The sequence below is a fragment of the Danio aesculapii genome, chromosome 13, assembly GCF_903798145.1.
Source record: "Danio aesculapii chromosome 13, fDanAes4.1, whole genome shotgun sequence".
In the NCBI taxonomy this organism is placed as follows: Eukaryota; Metazoa; Chordata; class Actinopteri; order Cypriniformes; family Danionidae; genus Danio; species Danio aesculapii.
The window spans coordinates 29259749-29275043 of record NC_079447.1 but is presented as its reverse complement, the minus strand read 5'-3'; the positions used below and the strand labels follow the sequence as shown (position 1 = coordinate 29275043).

General features: G+C 36.3%; 1 protein-coding gene across 1 annotated transcript in view; it reads left to right on the top strand.

Moving 5' to 3' along the window:
• Positions 1–9030, top strand: part of pcnx2 (pecanex 2) — a 48187-nt gene extending 39157 nt beyond the window's left edge. Inside the window, exons 30-34 of the mRNA XM_056471281.1 lie at positions 568–798; positions 2515–2789; positions 3113–3273; positions 5435–5856; positions 7955–9030. Of these exons, the coding sequence (XP_056327256.1) occupies positions 568–798; positions 2515–2789; positions 3113–3273; positions 5435–5856; positions 7955–8092 (1227 nt within the window). The 3' untranslated portion in view covers positions 8093–9030. The remainder of the gene's footprint in view (positions 1–567; positions 799–2514; positions 2790–3112; positions 3274–5434; positions 5857–7954) is intronic.
• The last annotated feature ends 6265 nt before the right edge of the window (positions 9031–15295 follow it).

Below are 15295 nucleotides of genomic sequence, written 5' to 3'. Positions count from 1 at the left end.
TTTTTTACAGTACTTTACCAATTTGTGCCTGTACATTTCAATTAGAGCATATTTTTAAAGACCGTTTTTCTCCAAAACTGAGCCACAAAATCTCCACTTTAGTAGCACTTACTTGGACCATATTGCATTATTTTTGTTCTTATCTTTATTCTGAAGATTACAGAGGGATATGTTCATACATAATTTCCCAGATTATGGACGTTTTACAAAAATGTGATTTTGTTTTCTGTCTGTGTGCAATATTATCCTCAAGTCGCTTTAAAAATCCTTGACTCTAAAATACATAAATAAGTAAATAAATAAATAAATAAATAAATAAATAAATAAATAAATGAAGCCAGAATTTTTAACCCAACTTCATCCAATGTTCAGATTATGGTGCTGGAAATGTAGGCAAATTAGCGCAGATTTAACAAAAGGATCACTAGCTACAAATTTACATAATTATCTCATAACACTGATTGCAATTCTTAATGTCATAAGTCAACCAGGGAAGTATATGAACGATAACAATTGTTTTAACCCTACTGACTTACTGTACATTGTCTTAATGTTAACTTTGTTCAGGACCACTTCACGAGTCTGGAGGAGACGGAGGAGCCTGCTGTGCTTCACGAGGCCATCAGCAGCTACAGGAGCAGTCTGGTGATCTGTCACGAGAGCGACCCCGCATGGAGACGAGCCGTTCTGTCCAGCAGAGACACACTGCTCACGCTCCGCCACATGGTGGATGAAGGAGCAGACGAGTATAAGATCATCATGCTCTACAAACGACATCTCAGCTTCAAAGTCATAAAGGCAAGACAGCAGTGTGTGTGTGTGTGTGTGTGTGTGTGTGTGTGTGTGTGTGTGTGCGTGTGTGTGTGTGTGTAGAGGATAATGCAAATTCAGCTGGTATTTATCATGGAATAAACCCTGACAGGGCAATCAGGGTTTTGATGTCAAGCAGATAAGGCTTGTTTCACACTGAAGGGATTCGTTTTTTTTGCTTAACAACTGGCTGGCAGTACATTATCTGGCTTTTTACACCTCTACTTCCTACTAAAGTAAATAACTTGATTATGTAAATGAATATTTAAGGGGTAATCATGGGGCAAGAATAAAAGCATTTGAGATGATTGATAATACAATCATACCTTTTAGTCTATATTTCTCATATTAACTGATGCAGTTTAGTAATGTTTAAAAATGGTTTTGTAATGTAAAATATAATGAAAAAAAAAAAACCAGAAGAAAAAATTCCTACCCTTTATCAGTGCTTCTAAAAAATATCAAAATACTTGTTTCAGCATTGCCAGTAAATATTTTTGATACTTTTTTAAAAAGTAAAAAAAATATTGAATTTATTATTATTTATAATTATAAATAAATATAAAGATAATATGAAAATAAATAAATGTATGTATGAAAATAAATAAATGTATATTATATTTTATTATTATACACTCTTCAGACACCTATTGAAAGCTATTGCTTGATATTATAAACATATGCACAGACGCTCATACAGCTGTCTTCATGGGCACTTAACATAAACGTCATGATTTTACAGTACATACAATACAGACTGTATATTCTATACCCCTACCACTAAACCAAACCCTCACATTTTTATATTTTCAAAATACTTAATTCTGTCTAATTTATGAGCTGTTTTTTTTTCATGTGGACCAAAAAAAAGTTAAAATTGACTGGTTTTGCTATACTTGTGGGGACATTTTGGCCCCACAATGCGAGGAATACAAGGTTCACACACATATAAACAAATGAAATAGTATGCATAAAAATATTTCAGTGAATTTTTGTGAGGAACAGATATAAATTAATAAGGATTAATGATTAGACCTTAGAATACACTACCTGACAAAAATCTTGTCACCTATCCAAGTTTTAGGAACAACAAATAATAACTTGACTTCCAGTTGATCATTTGGTAAAAGTAGTGGCTTCAAGAGTTTATAAAGATTCTTTGGATTCATCTTTAATGCCTCCTGCTTCATCTTGCACCAGACATGCTCAATAATGTTCATGTCTGGTGACTGGGCTGGCCAATCCAAGAGCACCTTGACCTTTTTTGCTTTAAGGAACTTTGATGTGGAGGCTGAAGTATGAGAAGGAGCACTATCCTGCTGAAGAATTTGCCCTCTCTTGTGGTTTGTAATGTAATGGGGAGCACAAATGTCTTGATACCTCAGGCTGTTGATGTTGCCATCCACTCTGCATATCTCTCGCACACCCCCATATTAAATGTAACTCCAAACCATGATTTTTTCCTTCACCAAACTTGACTGATTTCTGTGAAACCCTTGGGTCCATGTGGGTTCCAATAGGTCTTCTGCAGTATTTTTGATGATAAATCTACCTTCTGCCACTTTTCCAAATGAGCAACTAAAAATTAAGTTGTTAATTGTTGCTCTTACAGCTGGAATCGATGGCAAGACTTTTGTCAGGCACTGTAGATTTGTATGTTTATGAAACAGAGATTAATGTAGCCGATTGTCTGTTTCTGTCCAGCTGAATAAGGAGTGTGTCCGCGGGCTGTGGGCCGGTCAACAGCAGGAGCTCGTCTTCCTCCGAAACCGCAACCCTGAGAGGGGAAGCATCCAGAACTCAAAGCAAGCTCTGCGAAACATGATCAACTCGTCCTGTGACCAGCCGCTGGGTTACCCCATGTTTGTGTCCCCGCTCACCACCTCCTATATGGGCTCCCACAAGCAGACCAGGAACATCTGGGGCGGCCCGTTCAGTTTGGACAGCATTCGCTCATGGCTGCTCTCCAGATGGTTTCGGTTTGTATGAGGCAATATTATAAGGAATAGTTAAAATTCTGTCATCATTTACTCATCCTCGTCTTGTTCCAAACATGACTGAGTTTCTTTCTTCTGTTGAACACAAAGCAAGATATATTTGAGAATGCTGTAAATGTGGCCATTGACTTCCGTAATCTATATATATTATTTTACTGTGGATGTCAGTGGGTACCGTTTTCCAACATTCTTCAAAATATCTTCCTTTTATTTCTTGAGGGTGAGCAAATAATTTTTCATTTGAGGATGAGGATTGTTTCGTGTTCTGAAAAGATGTGTTTTTAAGGCTCTCTTGCTCATTGTAGGGTGAGAAAAGATAATCTTACCAGCTGTAACAGCGGCATGAACATGGAGGATGTGGACTGTGCTGGATCCTCAATGAGCCAGAATCATAACTCTGCCACGTCCCAGAGCCTGAGTCTCTATCACGGTCGACCTCGAAGCTCACAGTCCAGACAGCATGCAGGTCAGAACACACTCAATCAGTCTACAGAGTTTGTAGAAGTTTGTATTTTTCAAGTCAAAACGTTCTTTAAAAGCTCATGGTGTGACTTTAAAGGGGTGGTCCACTACGATATCATATTTTAAACTTTAGTTGATGTGTAATGTAGATGTGTGAACATAAACAACATCTCTGAATGTAATACGCTCAGGGTCCAATGCAAAGGGAGACATTGGCTTTTAAAGAGTTAGCTTAGCAAAGCCTACAGCGAACGAAGTTTGGGGACTACAAAAAAATACATCTGGGCTGGTGAGATCACAAGGTTATGTGAATTCACCATGCACAGAGAAGGGGTGTGGCCAGAGGTGCTGTTTTCCACAGAGCTTGTTTTGTTTCTGTATTTGAGCTTCCAAAAGACATGACACAAAGAGAGACGTGCTTAATTTAATTTCAGTTATGCTCCAGATAATTATAAAAAAGATATAGCTAGCATTTGACAAAGGACAGCTTCCAGAATCTCTGCCAGTTCAGTGCTGGATTCGACTAAGAACTCGTCAAAGAAGGAGCAGCTCCAACCATAATAGAAGAAGCTGTGGATTGTGAGTGTTTTTATTTGTTAAAACTGATCTATAACATGTACAGTTTCTAGATTTAATGGTATGCTGTAGCAAGGACGTAAACAAGGATGTAAACAACAGGAAATGCTTTTTAGTACCGCTAACAATACAGCTACAAATTTAGATTTATCCATGAAACCCCTGTAAACAGCCACAATCTTCAGCAGCGCTGCAGTGTCTCTCTATGCAGCCACTTTCTGTGCGTTCTACATCTCAAAGAACGAACTCACAAAAGATATAAGAACGTTTCATATTACATGGCTTATTCTGAATATATGTGAAAGACACTGGTCAGATTATAGAGAGCAGGCGTGAGGTTCAGTTGTGTTCTTTTCATTTTCTGTCTGATTCAGGCTCAAACTTACACGGCTAACAGCTACTCTAACTGACAGTATTTACACAGCAGAGGCACAGCGCGTGGTATTAGTTGCGTGACGCTTTTCTTGGTGATGTGGAGCCGATCCGCAAATCACAGCACATTATGTTAGCTGACTAATCAGAGCCTCTTGAGGGCGCTCTTTCGGAGGAACTAGGAAATATGGCAGTCATTTTCATGTTAGCAGGGTAGCTGTGTATAATCAAAGTAAGATATATGAAAAAAAATAACCAGTTTTACAAATGAAGCATGAGCACACAATGTTTTGCATCTTCTAAACACAACCAAGCATTAAAATGCACTCTGGACCACCCCTTTAAATGTGCATTAACAGAATATAGGGTATATGCCGAGCTAGTGTTGTTCCCATTCTGATAAACTTCCGGTGACCTGTTATTGAGAGTTTTTTTTTCCATTTTATACGATTCCTTTTACAGCATCGATGTTGTAATGTAATTAAAATACAATCAGTTAAATAGCCTTTGGCATTCATTTAGGTGCTCAAGCGTAAAACGTGACAAAAAGCCGTTTACTCGCACGCGCCTGTCAGAATCGGCAGGCTAGCACAGAAGCTCCATTCAATATACTGGGGTAAAATAAATGCTCATAATATAAAGACATGGCGGGGGGAAATGTAATTTAATGCAGTGCTTCTTGTACAATCTGAGACCCACTTTATATCGGATATCACTCAGCCAGTGGAGATCGCTGATTTTTAAAGAAAACAGACCTTAAACATGCAGATTTTACAATGGGATACAGTTCACCAGAAACGCTTAACCTAGGTTACTGGCAAATTAAAAGTCCTATTAGCATACTTCGGCATATACCCTATTGAAGGATTGTTAGAGGATCTGATTTGATTAATTCAATGTTTATCCTCACATACAAATAATTGTTGCTATCTGTTTAATTTGACTTCATTTTGTGATATGTATCCAGTCTAGATTTAATTTAGTTTATTTAAAACAAATCTAATATTGGATTATAATAATTGTCAAATTCATAGTGGCAACCACCCTCTGCTGCATGTGGGGGGTTCATTGGCTCCATATTTAAAATCCTTTATCGCAAAACAAGCTGTTGAATATTTCTTAAATATATACACACACACACACACACTTCTTACCATGAGAAAAGGGGACATTCTTCTGCCAGTACTGAATTTTTTCACTTATTTTCCCTTCTTCAGCTCATCGTGAATATCGTAGCCGTTCAGTGCAGCCCCAGGCCCAGCGTCCCCCCGTCACCAGCCGATCGGGCCCCATCCTGGACAGCCAGCACGGCTCTGCCTCTGGAGGGCCCGGTCTGGTGCAGCGCCTCTCTAACAGCCAACTGTCCTTCAACACCTCCTCCATCGCCTCTGTCTTCTCGCAGGTGCCTCGTCTGTCCACCACGGGGCCTCTGGTGTCAGCGGCAGGACCTCATCGCTCCGGCCAGGTGTCTTCCTCCAGTTCCACACTCAGCCTGCTGTTTGGCAAGCGCAGCTTTTCTAGTGGACTGGTCATCTCAGGCCTCTCTGCTGCAGATGGGGGAAACACTAGTGATACGCAGTCCTCAAGCTCTGTCAACATCGCCCTGGGCCCATCCTGCCGCTCCAGCCGAACAACACAGGTAATGATTATGTATAAAACATGTGCTGCTTCACTCAAAAATGTACATCTACTCACTCTCAGATGGTTCTTTTTTCTGTTTTCATAAATGCTACAATAAAAACCTGTAGCCAGCATCAATAAAAGGAAGAAAAAGCACAAGGTTACCAGTTTCCAATAGCTTTTAAAATGCCTTCATTTGTGATCAACAGAAAAAAGAAACTCAATCAGGTTTATAATGTGGGGGTTGAATAATTGAGGACACAATCTTGTGGAGAACCTGGTAGAAACATGAATTTGTCTTTAATAATTAATTTTCTTTTCGGCTTAGTCCTTTTATTAATCCGGGGTCGCCACAGTGGAATGAATCGCCAACTTATCCAGCACGTTTTACGCAGCAGATGCCCTTCCAGCTGCAACCCATCTCTAGGAACATTTGTCTTTATTTTACATGTTATTTATAGGTTACCCATCTCTCTTGATTGCTCTATTTCTTTGAGAGAATGGTCTTTCAATGTAATTTTGTGCAAAATTACCTTAATTTGCATATGAGTGTGTAAAAATTATACAGAAACTCGTAGCTTTAGTTTTCTTGTACTTTTTACATGTTTGTATTTGTGATTTTTAATTTTTTTTACAAAGCAAACTTGATTTAAGGTGAACATAATAAAAACATTTCAGATTTATTACATCTGTATGTGTTTGTCACACAAACATCAAAATCTTTAAAAAAAATAAGCTCTCTGCTTTCAAAAGATGAGGCTGTGTTCACTGTCAGCTCCGAAACCATTCCCACCTGTATATTGAGTATACACTGCCTGACAAAAGTCTTGTCGTCGATCACAGTTGTAAGTGCAACAAATAATAACTGGATTTTGATCATTTAAATAAGTGGCAAAAGGTAGTCTGTTGAGTTGCGTCCCAATCAACACAAATATTGCAGAAGACCTATTGGAACCTGCATGGCCCCAAAATTCTCACCAAAATCTGTCAAGTTTGCTGATGGCAAAATCATGATATGGTACATTCAGTATGGGGCGTGTGTGCGATCTGCAGAGTGGATGGCAACAACAACCGCCTGAGTTATCAAGACATTTGTGCTGCACATTACATTAAAAACCACAGGAGAGGGCAAATTCTTCAGCAGGATAGCGCTCCTGAAAGCAAAGAAGGCCATGGTGCTACAGAATTGGCCAGCCCAGTCACCATATATGAACATTATTGAGCATGTCTGGGGTAAGATGGAGGAGGGATTGAAGATGAATCCAAAGAATCTTGATGAACTCTGGGAGTCCTGCAAGAACGCTTTCTTTGCCATTCCAGATGACTTTTTTAATAAGTTATTTGAGTCATCGCAGAGATGTATTGCAGTCCTCCAAGCTCATGGGAGTCAAACACAATATTAATTCTTTTTCCACTGCACCTTGATATTAAATTCGATACAGTACATTATTTCTGTTAATTGACAAGACTTTTGTCTAAGCAAAGTTAGACCTTACTGTTCTAATTAAATCATTAAAGATCAAGACATGATCATATTTTATTTTGCTCAAATTAGCTTAATCTAGACGCATTTGCCTTTCATATAAGCCACTTCTGATACCAAATGAGAAACCAGAAGTCAAGTTATTATTTGCTGTTCCTAAAACTTGGATAGGCGACAAGACTTTTGTCAGGTAGTCTATATACTTGTATATGTTGCATTTATACCTGTATAAGTTGCATATATACATTTTACATATTCCGATAGCTACTGTAGCAAAATGTAGACTAGTAATGATCTCAAGATTAAATGGATGAACCAATGACGTTAATACACAGTAGTTATATTTTTGGGCTCCATTGCGTCAAGGAGTCACCATCTTAACCCCACCCAATTGGTGTTTAACGGTTACAGGTAAACCCTAGCATTAACCCTAAAGCTAACGTCTTATTTTTGTAATACATTTCTAATATTTATAGAAAAAATTCTCTGAATTCTACTTACCCAGATTTTTGTCATCCACTTATGGCCAGATTGACTAAAACGCATCTTAATACTAGTGTGAATGGGGTCTAATGGGCAAAGCATCAAGTTATTGCTAAACTGTAAAAAACAGAACTCCACTTTTTGATTTCAGCAATGGACATCAGAGGCGTATGAGAGCATAGACGCCTCCTCCACCATCGCCACAGGACCCAAAGTCCACAGCACTGACAAGAGCCTTGACGAATCAACTTCGGCTTTCCATGAGGCCCCAGAAGAGAGGACCATCTGAAACCTCAAGCAATGTACAGTACAGACATCTTTTCTACAACCAAACATCTGCCATGTGTAGAACTGAAAGTATCCTGTTTAAGGGAAAAGAACCGCTCTTCCAAAAAAGAATAAAAAGAAGAAGCTTGTTCAGAAGCTTGTTCCTCTCCATCTCTTGAGATGAATTGGTGGAATCTGATGGCTATCTGACAAATCTGATATGTATTTACATTTGCACTTTGAGTGCATGCACTTCATCAACACCATCACTCACTGCGGTGATTCTTTTTTATACAGTGGCGAAATAAAGTATAAATAATGTAAGATCACGTCTAAAGAAAGTGTCGGGTATGGTTACATAGTAGATTTCCTGCACACTACTGTCTTGAATTGTGTTGTGATCCAGATGTGTCATTGGTAAATATTAACATAAGGATTCTGAACTGGTTACTGATGCACTGACAAGGAAAATGTCAATTGTGTAAATCTGCTAAATACTAAAAAAACACCTCAGAGTTGCCATTTTCACACTTTGGCATATGCACTTTTTTCTTACAATATTTTACCATTAGTAAGAAGATTATTAACTGGTAAGATGATTAACTGGTTCCTGAAAATTGTTGTAATCTTTACATCCCAGAGTGTGGAAAGCACAATCTAAAAAAAGGGAAGATTGTGCACATTATTAAAATATCCACCTAAAATGATTTTCCTGGATCTGGAACTACACTTGACGAAAGCAAAATGTGTTTTTACTATGGGAAACGTGGGACTTCCAGTATATTTCTTATGTGAAGCAGGGGTCTGTGAGATGTGTTGTAATATCAAATATTTCATGGTACAGTACGTCTAGCCCTTTAATAATACTTGCATATTATAATGCTTCCATAAACAGGAAGATCTCAAAATCATAAAAAATCCACTCCATAATTCAGTTTGAATAAAAAAAGCTGAAAAAGATTCTGAAGTTTGTCCTTATTCTTTATTTGTATACAGTTGAAGTCAGAATTATTAGCCCCCCTGTTCACAGTATGTCTGATAATATATTTTTTTTATGGAGAAAGTCTTATTTGTTTTATTTTATTCAGAATAAAAGCAGTTTTGAATTTTTTAAACACCCTTTTAAGGTCAAAATTATTAGCCCCTTTAAGCTATATTTTTTTCATAGTCTACAAAACAAACCATCCTGATAAAATAACTTGCCTAATTACCCTAACCTGCCTAGTTAACCTAATTAACCTAGTTAAGCCTTTAAATGTCACTTTAAGCTGTGTAGAAGTGTCCTGAAAAATATCTAGTGAAATATTATTTACTGTCATCATGGCAAAGATAAAATAAATCAGTTATTAGAGATGATTTATTAAAACTATTACGTGAAGAAAAGTGTTAAAAAAATCTCATTGTTAAACAGAAATTAAGGGAAAAATAAACAGGGGGCTAATAATTCTGACTTGAACTGTATACATTAGATATTTATATATTGTTAAATGTGTTTCTTATCTTTTTTTTCCTGATACACGCAAAAAAGAAAATGTTGTTGCTTGTTCAAACTACTTGTTTAAAAGGAGCTGAAACAACACAATTCTTGAGATGTCATTGGGATAACTTTTTTGTTTAATCCACTTACATTTGTTAAAACTTTTAAGTTAACTTAATCGATTTGTGTTGGAAAAAAATGAATGAATTGTGTAGAACCCTGCATTTTTTACAGTGTACCTGTTACTTTTCTGCTTTCCCATGGCTGCAGTAGGAGCAATGGTATAATGCAGCTCCTGAAAATAACCCCCAAATTGGTAACTAGAAAACAGCACTGCATAATATCAAGAGATTTTGATTGAGCGTTTAAGATTGTGGGCTGGAATTCAAGGAAATGTTTTCAATTGGTTTAATTTTTTACACTTGAATGAATCAAAAACTGAAGTGCTAGTATTTGGCCCTCTGAGTGTGTGAATCTACAACTAACCAAATAGGTTCGTTTAAGCCTAAGGTCCACAGTAAAGCAAACGAGTCTTGGAGTTATTTTTGACATTTCGTTAAATTTGACAAGCAAATAAATTCTGTCGTCAAAAGTGCTTTCTAATAATTAAGGAACATTGCTAAACTGAAGCCTTTTCTGTCTTTTAAGGAGTCATCATCATCAACGTTTTTATTATGTTTAGATATGACTACTGCAACTCTTTGTATTTAGGAGTTTCACACACTTCAATTGTACCAGGGTATATGCAGGAATCCTAAAGGTAATTTGAATACATTTTTAAGACTTTTTAAAGACCTTTTTCAGAATATTTTAAGACCTCATTGCCACTTCAAGTTCTAATCAGTATCAAACCTTTAACTTAATAAACAGTTGGTAATAAACAGTTGTAGTTAAATAAATCAATGAAGCACAACCATGCAACAGAACTTAGATAAGCTCGGAAGAAGCAAAGCTTGAAAGAATAAATTATGCGGTTGTTTTCAGAGACGGGTTTCAGCCACTGTTTAAACTAGTCTGTCTACAACCAGGAGTACACAAACTTACATTTTCCCATTTTGCCATCTGTTTCGCTCTATGGTTTCGCTACATGTGGAGAGCATCGCAAATTACTGTACGTTACATCACCCGGATAGAAGAGCTTGGTCGGATGTGCCCCAGCCCAAACTATATGCCTGGATCGAGCTCGCCGTTGTTAATATTAGGAGGAAAATAATTATATTTATGCTTTGTTGGAGTCAAACACTTTGCACAACACTTGAACAAAAATTAAGACCTCGTAAAAATGTGATTAAGACTTTTTAATACCTTTTAAGACCCTTCATTTTCTCATAATTGATTTATTAACTTTTAATACTTTTTAAGATCCCTGTGTAAGCCTTCAGCTGGTTAAAAATGCATCTGCTAGACTTTTACTGGGACAAAAAAAAAATTCTGGTTATCTCACCAGTTTTATCATCCCTTCACTGGCTCCCAGTCCAATTAGGATTCAATATAAGTTACTGTTATTTGTTTTTAAAGGTTTGAATGGTCTGGCACCTACTTACATTGGTGAGCTTCTTTGCTGGCACACATCATTGAGGCCAATCAGGCCGGAAAACCAAATCACAGTTAAAATCGAAAGAAGACCGGGCTTTTTCGTCACAACCCTTTGTCTGTGGAATAATGCTTTTAAGTCTTTTGATAGGAATTTTGAATTAATTCATTTTCATTTGTTTTACATACTTTGTATGTGTGTGTGTATATATATATATATATATATATATATATATATATATATATATATATATATATATATATATATATATATATATATATATATATATATATATATATATATACACACACACACACACACACACACATATATATACATATCTACATACATAGTATAGATTTTGTATGCTTGTTGTTTTGTAAAGCATTTTTAAATGTGCTCTATAAATAAAGCAAACAAATGAACAAACAATATCATTGCGCCTGCTGCAGCCATGGTACGTCAGCAAATTGTCCCTTGATCATAAGCCAGAATAAGAGTTCCTAGTCATATCAGCCTAGAACATCGCAACTTCTCAATTTCACTTTGTTTTAGTACATGATGTAACTACATCTACATTAAATAGGAAAATCCTCAAAACCTTTTTGGATTTTAGATGCTGAAGGTCTATATAATTCAATGATAAATATTTATCTAAGCTAAAAGTCCTGACTTAGAGATCGACTGAATGGGCTAAAAACTGGTAAAACTCATCTGTTTAACACTAGGTGACTTGAAAAATGAGCCTGCCCTGTATAAATGGTCATAAATTTGCAGTTTTCTGTATTTGGTGATTCATGTTTTTATTTTTCCCTATTTATTTATACTTTTGAATTGCATTTTGTTTCTTCAAACAACATTTAACCTTTTTTTTTGTAAAAAAGTTTGTAAAAATGACTTTATTTTACTACTGTCTGGGATGGTGTTGTATTTCACGGTACAAAAGCTTGTAATGAACTGCCAGTACTGTTATTTTAGGCATTGGCCGGTATAAGATTGTGATGGTATGATAACCTTGGATAAAAAATATCACAGTTTCATGGCATATTGTGATTACTGTTCTGAAGTATGTTATTTTGAAATGTCTAGGTCCCACACTGAACACAACATATTTTATTTTAAGAATCATTTCAAATATTTTGGAACTGTAGCTTTTGATGTTGAGTGTCCTTTTCTGCTGGAGATACTGTTACCCTAAAAAAATAAAATAAAACAGTCGCAAAAAACACGTAAAAACAACTCTGTAAATATACCATAGAAACGGTATGGCAGAAAATTCTTGCTGTTTTAAAACCTTGACTTCTCCAAACTGCGGTAGTCTTGAAACGGGTTATCAATAACCGGTTGTTATTTTACAGACGTTTTTTCTATATATAATTTCTTATACAATATATTATTTCAAACTACTAAAATGTCAATAAAAGTCACTGTACAGTTCAACTTACAACATTAAAAGTTAAAAGGGCAGAGATTAAGGTCCCATAATGCCATTCACAACCAGATTATAGACAGAAAACACTTATAAATCACAAAATATGGAAACTGTTAATTAACAGATATTCTTTACAGTGTATTTTTAAATAAAAGATGTGTTTCTTTAAATTGTTTACTTGATAAAACTGAATATGGCTTGTGTTTCTTTATTAGTGTAATTCAAGAATAGGATGTTTATAGAAATCCATGTAGAGATCAGCAGTGTCAGATCCTAAAATACACCAGGCCCATGCCACATTTAAAGTCACGTGAATCACCTTTTCCCCATTCTGATGCTTGGTTTGAACTTCAGCTGATCATCTTGACCATGTTAAAAATTGAGATTGACTTATCAAATATTTCTTTAACAAACAGTTAAACCAGTGTGACTATTATAGTGGCCATCTGACTGATGAGTGTAGTTGCACGACTAATTTAGCAGAGTTAAACACCGTTGTCAACAATATTTAACTCACCAAAAGTCTTCAAATACCCGTTTAGTGAAACTTGCTGCATCTAATTTATTAGATAATTTACTGTAAATAAGGCTGCTCCTAACTTTACGTAACACGTTCACAGAACAGATAAAATACTCATGACGTCTTGAGGAATTTGTGTCTGGACAGTTTGTCTTCATAAATCTAAGTATTTTTAATCATTTTGGCACACATTAAGCAATCATTACAGAAAAATACGAGAATGTCAGTACTTTAAATGCACTCCAGGGCTTATAATATTGTTGTCTGTGGAGCAATGACAAAAATACTTCACATTACACACTGCAACCAGAAAAAAATGAAGCTAAGAGAGGCGGATGTGGAGGTTTTCCAAAAGGAACCATCAGCGCTCTTGTGAATCCTCTGAGGAGAATGTGATAAGATATTAAAACAGTTCTCGTGCATGAAAAAGTCCACTATTGCTAAAATATGCTACAATGTTACATTTTCACAAGTCTTTACATCTTGTTAGTAGTACCATATATCCACAAATCACACCATTTGCTCTTCAGCTGTTATAGCATGTTATTTAGTGTTAGACAAACAGAAGCAGCACCATATTGTAAGTCACTTTATTTGATGTCTACAAATACATTTGTTCTCTCTTTTTTTAGTGTTCATGCAGGAGTACATGTGATCTGAAAGACGCCCATCCGTTTAGGGCTCAATTCTTAATAAACAAGTACTGCCGTTCTTGAACTTGAACCGCATCACTTTACAATAAACGAAACCTTCAGCCATTCCACCAAGTGTTCAGAGTTCAGCACAAAATACTGCATTAAAATACGCTCCGTTATAAAGAAACTGCTAATATTTCCGTCCATTTCTAAAAACCCGTCCGAGAACTTCAGCGATACAGTCTGCAGATTGCAGTACTTCTAAATATACTTGTACAGTATTGTGTTAGCTAAACTATTCGGAATAGCAAAAGCATGCCAAATATAAAAAGATTCTTCTTTTGTTTTCTTCTATCAGTTATGATTTACAAAGGCATTATATTTTTGACCTCTGGTATTAAAAACAACACAATTATGATTAAATACTAGATCGCATTAAAATAGTTCGTATTAAAATAAGTGATAGTATTTATTAGGACTCAAATCAGGGCGCAGATCTAAAGAACGCCTTCGGTGAAGGTCTGATCCGCGTCTGATCGGAGCAAAAACAAAACAAAGAGTCTGTATTCTCTAAGAAAAGATATTTCGACAATGGGACGAAAGGTTGTGTAACATATAATAAGCACCAAACACTTAAGAACATGTAATCACTGAGATGATGATGATGATGATGATGATGATGGTTGAAAAAAAAAGACTTCTTTTGTTTCATTTTTTGAGCAGAGGACACGACACAAAGTTAAAAACGCTCGACGCTATCAAGTTAATCACACTTATTTCCGAAGATCTTGGCTTTAATAGTTTTCTGCATGTGCAAATGTCTTCTGCTTACAGCGTGCATCATGCATTGAATCCTACAGAACAGCACAGGCTTTACAAGACCTCAGGATAATAACTAGAAATCATAGATCATGGCCTAAACGTTCAAGGCACTTCAGGGTGACTGTGATGAACTGTGAGAGTTTGCCTATAGAGCCTGTGAAAGATGCCTTCGATTTACTGTATAGCAGTGTATTGTTTTCGTTTTCTTCGTTTATAGAATAAATATAGTAGTTGGTATCCTTATATTTAAAGTTGGTGTGAACTGGAAGTCGCTGAGACTTTTATATCAGTATGTTGACAAAATATTGAGTAGGGGGCAGGGCTTCATTTTTCGCATCATTCGCTTATAGCAAATTAACGGTGAGAGGGGCGTGATTAAGAATAAGTCGAACTGATGTCAACATCGAAGGACCGCCCATCCACAAAGATGGAAGCAAATGGTCAGATTTTGTTTGAAGCTTACCAAAACAAACTGTTTTTCTAGTGAATTAATTGATTGCCTAAAGCACACGTGTCAATTCCAGTTCCTGGAGGGCCACAGCTCTGCATAGTTTAGTTCCAACCCTAATTAAACACACCTGATCAAACTAATTGAGTCCTTCAGGCTTGTTTGAAACCTACACTTAAGTGTGTTGAAGTAGAGTTGGAACTGAACTATGCAGAGCTGCGGCCCTCCAGGAACTGGATTGACACATGTGGCCTAAAGAATAACAATATGCGTTAACAAATTAAAGTTGTACATTTTGAACTTTAAATATCTGACAATAGTAACCGGCAGGTTGTTTGTGGTATTGAAGCAAACAAA